The sequence below is a fragment of the Arachis hypogaea genome, chromosome 17, assembly GCF_003086295.3.
Source record: "Arachis hypogaea cultivar Tifrunner chromosome 17, arahy.Tifrunner.gnm2.J5K5, whole genome shotgun sequence".
Classification (NCBI taxonomy): Eukaryota; Viridiplantae; Streptophyta; class Magnoliopsida; order Fabales; family Fabaceae; genus Arachis; species Arachis hypogaea.
In genome coordinates, this window is record NC_092052.1 from 81689443 (window position 1) to 81696966 (window position 7524).

Here is a 7524-nt window from a genome sequence, read left to right on the forward strand (position 1 = left end):
TAATGTGATGAACAGAGCCAATTGGTTTGATCATTCGGTTCACCACGATGAAGATCGGGATATACATCTTAGAGATAGATCAAACACGGATCGAAGAAGAAACAATAGTACTTTTTATTAATTCATAGGACTCATTAGGGCTCCTCCCCTCAACTTAGGAGTTTTAGAAACTCATACTGAAGGTAAAATCAATGAAAAATGAAAATATGGCAGACCTCCCTCAGTGAGAGGTGTAAAAGGTTCGGAAAAATCTCCAGAACTCTGAATTACATAAACATAAACCCTTAAATACTAAACAGATGACTAGTAAGGGTAAAGTAGTCTATTTAGTGATAAAATTTACTTCTGGGGCCCACTTGGTAAGTGTTTGGGCTGAGCATTGATGAGATCCACCTGCATTGAGGTCTCTTGGGCGTGGAACGCTAGCCAGGGTCTCCTCTCTGGGCCTTTGGATGCTGGGCTCTGCTCTCTGGGCGCTGGATGCCTAGAAGGGGGCAGCAAGCTGGCGTTGGATGCCAGTTTTGGGCCTTTTAATTCGAAGCAAAGTATGAACTATTATATATTGCTGGAAAGCTCTGGAAGTCATCTTTCTATAGCCGTTGAGAGCACTCATTTGGACTTCTGTAGCTCTAGAAAATCTCTTTTGAATGCAGGCAGGTCAGATCTGGACAGCATCTGCAGTGCTTTCTCTGTCTCTGAATCAGACTTCTGCTCCAGCTCCTCAATTTCAGCCAGAAATTACCTGAAATTGCCCAAAAGCACAAAGACCTATAAAAAATTAATAAAAACTAAACAAAAACTACTAAAAACTATATGAAAATAATGTCAAAAAGTGTATAAAATATTTGCTCATCACTTGCCATGATGGTGGGATGACTTCCAGGTCCCCGGCAACGGCACCAATGTTTCAAGGGTTACCTAAAACGTTGAGGTCGATCTCGGTCTCTAGGAGAGGGGTGGTGGTACCTGCAAGAGACTCCGATGCTTAAGTCAGTACGGGCTTTAGACATGTTTTTTGTAGAATTGGAGTATGAGTTATACCTGGGTACTCTAGTGTATTTATAGTGGTGTTTTGTCGATCTTCCTTGAGATATGTTTGTTATCTTATCTTATATTTTGTGGGTGAGATCATATCTTTTGTCAACCACTGCCCAGTAGGCAGTGACTCTTCGATTTGGGCCTCTTTGGGCCTCTTTGGGGGTCTTCCTAGCTCTTTGCGAAGAGGTCGATTAGTTGGCAAACCTTTCATGAAGTCATTATTTTTGTCTACGGCCAATCTGGCCCCATAACTCCAGCCGGGGTATGAACATTATCAAAGTGGAAAAACAGCAAAAGGTGAGAGGATTGCGTACTTCTTCCAACCCTACTTCAAGGTCGGATTCTAGAGGTGCTAATTTCGGGGAAAAGACTGGATCCAAACCTACCGAATCGATGAAGAAACCTACAGACCAGCACAGAAAGATGCACCTGCCTAATTCCACTTCTAAACCTCTTGCACAGCATCGTGATATTGCCTGCTTTAAGTGCCGTGGATTAGGCCATTATGCTTTTGAGTGTCCAAATAAAATGACCATGATCATTGAAGTGAATGATATTTTCTCATAGTCTGATAACTCAGATGGGTATGAGGACATGCTACATGTGGATGATGCTACAGATAATGATGATATAGAGTATGTTGTTAGTGGCGAGGCCCTTGTTACTAGGCGGATCTTAAATGTACAAGCCAAGGACAATCATCTAAAACAGCATGAGAACATCTTTCATACAAAGGTTTTATTGGGAGATAAGGTTGGACTTATGATCATTGATGCTAGAAGTCATACAAACGTTGCTAGCTCTACATTGATCACAAAATTGGGGTTGAAATGCACCAAACACCCTAACCCTTACAAACTAGAGTGGCTAAGTGATGTTGGTGAACTGAAGGTTATAAAGCAAGCCCGCTTATAGTTCTCTATTGGGAGATATAGTGATGAGGAACCTTGTTACGTGGTTCACATGTAGGCTTCTCATCTACTCCTAGGGTGTCCATGGCAGTATGATAGGAGGATGGTCAATGATGGTTTCACAAACCAATACTCCATTACTTACCTTGGGAAGAAGATTACCCTTGCACCTTTATCCCCTAAAGAAGTGTACCTGGAGCAATTGAGCATGTGCGAATCCACAAAGGAGTCTTTAGGATGTGAGAAAATTGAAAAATAAAAGAGTAAAGAGAGGGCTCTGAGAGACGAAAAGAGTGAGAAAAAGAGTCAGGGTCTGAGTCAAAAAGAGAGTTGTAAAAGAGAAAAATTTGTAGAGAGTGAGAGTGCTCACAAGATGTGTTTTTATGAAAAAGAGAGAGATCTAAAGCATGCTAGTTTAGGAAAAAGAGTATTGGTGTTAGTGAGATTTAGAGAGTCTTTACTTTCTACCATTCAAACTAACAATGAACTGTCTGGGGCTTTTATTTCACTCTTGCAGGAATTTAGAGATGTCTTTCCGGGGGGAGATGCCCCCATTTTTACCTCTGTTATGAGGCATTGAGCATTAGATTGACTTTGTCCCTGGATCCAGCATTCCAAACCGGCCAGCTTACCGGACCAATCCTGAGGAGACAAAGGAAATGAAACGGCAAGTTAAGAACCTTTTGGCAAAGGGTTTTGTGAGAGAAAGCATGAGTCCTTGTGCTGTTCCGGTACTATTGGTGCCCAAGAAGGATGGCTCATGGAGGATGTGTGTTGACCGCAGAGCTGTAAACAAGATTACAGTAAAGTATCACCATCTTATTCCTAGACTTGATGTTATGCTTGATGAATTTCACGGTTTTGTTATTTTTACTAAAATAGATTTAAGAAGAGGTTATCATCAAATACGAATGAAACTTGGTGATGAATGGAAAACAGCTTTCAAAACTAAATATGGTTTGTATGAGTTGTTAGTTATGCCATTTGGTTTGACTAATGCACCTAGTACATTCATAAGATTAATGAATCATGTTTTGCGAGAACTTTTAGGTAAATTTGTAGTTATTTATTTTTATGATATTCTTATCTACAGTTAATGTCTTGATGATCATATTTTGCATGTTCAATCTCTTTTAGAGGTATTTAGAAAGAAAAAATTGTATGTTAATCTCCAAAAGTGCTTGTTTTGTTTGAGTAAAGTCGTGTTCCTAAGTTTTGTGATAAGTTCCGAAGGGATTGAGGTAGATGACGAGAAGGTGAAGGCTATTGGAGAATGGCCCACACCTCAAAGTGTCTCTAATGTTAAAAGTTTTCATGGTCTTGCAGGTTTTTATAGGAGGTTTGTTAAATGGGATCAAGAATAAGAACTTGCCTTTAATTACATGAAAAAAATATTGTGTTCTAGCCCCATTCTTATTTTACCAGATTTTTCTAAAACTTTTGAAATAGAATGTGATGCTTCGAGAATTGGTATAGGTGCTGTTTTGATGCAGGAAAAGCGAGCAATCGCCTATTTCAGTGAGAAGTTGAATGGAGCCCATCTTAACTACTCAACTTATAACAAGGAGCTTTATGCCTTGGTGAAAGCTTTGGAAGTGTGGCAGCATTACTTGCTACCTAAGGAATATGTGGTGCATACTGACCATGAATCTCTCAAACACTTGAAGGGCCAAGGGAAGCTGAACAAGAGATATGCAAAATGGATAGAATTTCTTGAATCCTTTCCATACATAATCGCCTATAAGCAAGGTAAAGAGAATATGGTTGCTAATGCATTATCTAGAAGGTATTCCTTAATCACAACCCTTACTTCTAAGCTATTAGATTTTGGGTGTATGAAGGAATTGTATGCAACCGATTCTAATTTTGCCTCTATCTATGCTGCATGTGAACATGGTTCACATAACAAATTCTATAAACATGATGGTTTTCTTTTTCAGGGTAATAGGATTTGTGTACCTACTTGTTCTATTAGGGAGCTACTTGTTCTAGAATCACATAGTGGGGGTTTGATGGGTCATTTTGGTATGCATAAGACTTTGGATGTATTATCTGAGCATTTTTACTAGCCCCACATGGGTAAAGATGTTAAAAAGTTTTGTGCTAAATGCATTGCATGTAAACAAGCTAAATCTAAGTCATTACCACATGGCTTGTATACTCCTTTACCTGTTTCTATGCATCCATGGGTTGGTATTTCTCTGGATTTTATTATTGGTTTGCCTAGAACTAGGAGAGGTCGAGATAGCATTTTTGTTGTGGTAGATAGATTTAGTAAATTGGCTCATTTCATTGCTTTCCATAAAACTGATGATGCCACAAATATTGCTGACCTATTCTTTAGAGAAGTTCTGCGCTTACATGGTATTCCCCAAACTATTGTTTCTGACCGTGACGTCAAATTCTTAAGTCACTTTTGGAAAGTTTTGTGGAGTAACTTGGGAACAAAATTGTTATGCTCAACTACTTGTTACCCTCAAACTGATGGTCAGACTGAAGTGGTAAATAGGACATTGCGAACCTTATTACATGCTGTTGTTGGTAAGAATTTGAAAACCTAGGAAGATTGTTTACCTTTTATTGAGTTTGCTTATAACAGGACAATCCATTCTTCCACTGGTTTTTTCCCCTGTGAACTTGTCTATGGTTTTAATCTTTTAACTGTCTTGAATTTAATGCCTTTAACTTCGAGTGATATTGTTAGCTTTGATAGATCAAGCAATGCTAAGAAGATTAACGCAATACATGCAAAGGCTCGTGACCTAATTGAGAGGAAGAACAAAGCCACAGCTGAAAAGATTAACAAGAGCCGAAAGCATATAGTCTTCGAACTAGGAGATTGGGTTTAGGTACATTTGAGGAAGGAGAGATTTTCTACTCAGAGGAAGTATAAACTTGATGCTAGAGGGGATGGCCCGTTCCAAGTGCTTGAGAAGATCAATGATAAGACCCACAAGATTGACCTCTCAGGTGAGTATAATGTCTCTGCTACTTTTAATATTTCTGATCTCTCTCCTTTTGATATGGACACAGATTTGAGGATAAATCTTTTTGAGGAAGGAGGGAATGATACATGCTCAGAAAGACAACTGGGACATTCTAACACAAAAGGGAAGAATGAGAATTTCACACTTCCAGAGGGCCCCATCACTAGAGCACCTACAAAAAAACTCAAGGAGAGCTTTGGAAACTTGGCAGCACTTATGCATAAGGAGTTACATTGAATCCTGTAGTGAGTATAGTCTAAACCAAGACGCAATCCTCACGTCAAATTTAGAAAATGTGTCACCACAATTCCAATCAATAACCGGGAGTAGGATCCCGTGTCGTTCTCCGTAGGAGTTGCTCTAAGGTACACGTCATTGGTTAGGAGTTCTCTTGGTGTTTTGGAGTTGAATACAAGAAAAGTAAATGGACATGAATTGAAACAATGAGCAATTAGCAATTGGAACAAGGAACCAAGAAATCAAGCTAATAAAGGTGAATGACAATTAATCAATGTAAAAGCCTTGGCTAGGGGGTGAGAATTGGAAGTCCTATCAACATAGTCTCCATCAAATGTGACCATAATTGGTTATTGCCCCACTTAGTCAACCTCTAACTATGAAGGAAAGTTAAGTGGAGATAATCAATTTGAGTCCACAAGTCCTAGACAAATCCTAAGGAAGGACTAGCTTTAGTGGCATGCAAATCAATTAGCAATTTCCAATTATGAATCAACAAAGGACATTGACAATTCAAGTGTCTCCAATTACCCAACCCCCAAGCTAAGAGTGAAAAGTCTACTCCATAACTATAGTTGACAATTCATTAAACACTTGGTGAACAACATTGAAAGACATTGTGAAATTGAGAAGAAAATTCAAATCAAAGTTATCTACTACAAACAACTAATAATAATCAAGCAATTAACAAAAATGAACATGAAATTCCTCAATGCATTAATAGAAATCAAAGTAATAAGATCCAAATCTAAGATCCACAATAACTAGAGTAACAGGAACACTAAAATGAGAGTAGAAGAAGTAGATCTACAAATCAAAGCAATGTAAAATTGAATTAACAATAGATCTAACCAAAGGATCTAAGAGAAATTCAAATTGAGAAAGCCGAAACGTAGAGAGAAGCAAGAGTTTGTCTCTCTAGAAACATAAACTCCAAAACTAGCTAATAATGTGTAATGTGTGTATTCCCCCTATTCCCTTGGTACTTTTGGGTCTTTTGCCTCAGTATTCCTTCAGATTGGGCCCTGCGGCTCCTGTGAAATCGCCAGCCACGATTTCACTTAAAATGTCACGTGCCGAGCGTCATGCGTATGCGTAGGCCTGATAAATCCCGTTTTTAAGGTTTATCTTGTATGGATTTTGAGGGTTTTATCAATGGTCTTTCACACTTATTCATATAAAAATGCATGATTTTGTGTTCCTTTCCCAATTTTGCCTCATGACTAAAAACATGCCTCTTTTGCATTAACTTAGATATATTTTAATCCTCCTCTATTACCATTCGATGCCATGATCCATGTGTTAAGTGATTTTAGAAGTTATTGGGCAATGATGGTCTAGAAGAGAGGAAGGAAGCATGCATGTAGGGAAGGAGCATGGAAAATAGAGCTTTGGAATTTTAGCACCGACGCGTATGCATACCACACGCATACGCGTGGATGCGCGCCATCAAGATCAGCGTGAAGGAGCCAAAGCTAGGAGCCGGCACATTTATATGGCTAAGCCAGAACCTCATGGACGCGGGCGCACGCTTGACGCATGCGCGTGGATCACAAAGCCCCCACGGACGCGTACGCGTGCTGTGTGCGTACGCGTCGATGCCGCATGTGACTTTTAAAGAGAAAACACGACCAGCGATTTCAGGCAGTTATAGACCCTGTTTAGGCAGAGTTCTGGAGGGAAAGGCATAAGAAGACCAAGGATTGAAGGGATTGGGATCCATTCACTCATTCTTACGCAATTTCTAGATATTTTCATTAGTTAGTTATATTTTGTAGAGAGAGAAACTCTAACTTATCTCTAGGATTTTGCTGTCTCCATTGCAATCCTCCTTTGATTTCTTTGGTGAGATCAATTGCAAATTCACTTTTAATTTGATTCAAGTAGTAGATCTACTCTTCTCCTATTCTCAATTAGTGCTCTTTTGATTCATTCACTTTAGATCTTAGATTTGTGAGTTTGCTACTTTGATTTTGATTAATGAATTGAGGATTTTCATTTAATTGCTTGATTGTTGATGATTGCTTGAAGTAGATAGCTTGAATTCAATTCCTTTTTCTCAATTTCATAATGTCTCTTTTGATTGCTCACCAATTGTTTGAGGAAATGACAACCCTAGCTATGGAGTAGATTTCTCTTACTTGGCTTAGGGGTTGAGTTGTTGGAGACACTTGAATAGTTAATATCAATTGTTGATTATCAATTGAGAATTGCTAATTAACTTGGAAGGCACTAAAGCTAGACTTCCCTAGGGTTAGACTAGGACTTGTGACTCAAGTTAGTTACTTTCCCTTGAATTTCCTCTATGATTAGAGGTTAACTAAGTGAAGCAATAATTAATTGTTATCACA

The 7524-nt window shown here is 38.8% G+C and overlaps 1 protein-coding gene across 1 annotated transcript; it reads left to right on the forward strand.

Moving 5' to 3' along the window:
• Window positions 1-1302: 1302 nt before the first annotated feature.
• On the forward strand, window positions 1303-4018 carry LOC140180642 (uncharacterized). Its single transcript, XM_072221899.1, is given in 6 exon segments — window positions 1303-1504; window positions 1619-1929; window positions 2041-2138; window positions 2467-2999; window positions 3162-3241; window positions 3617-4018. Coding segments are annotated over 6 exon segments (1626 nt in total).
• The last annotated feature ends 3506 nt before the right edge of the window (window positions 4019-7524 follow it).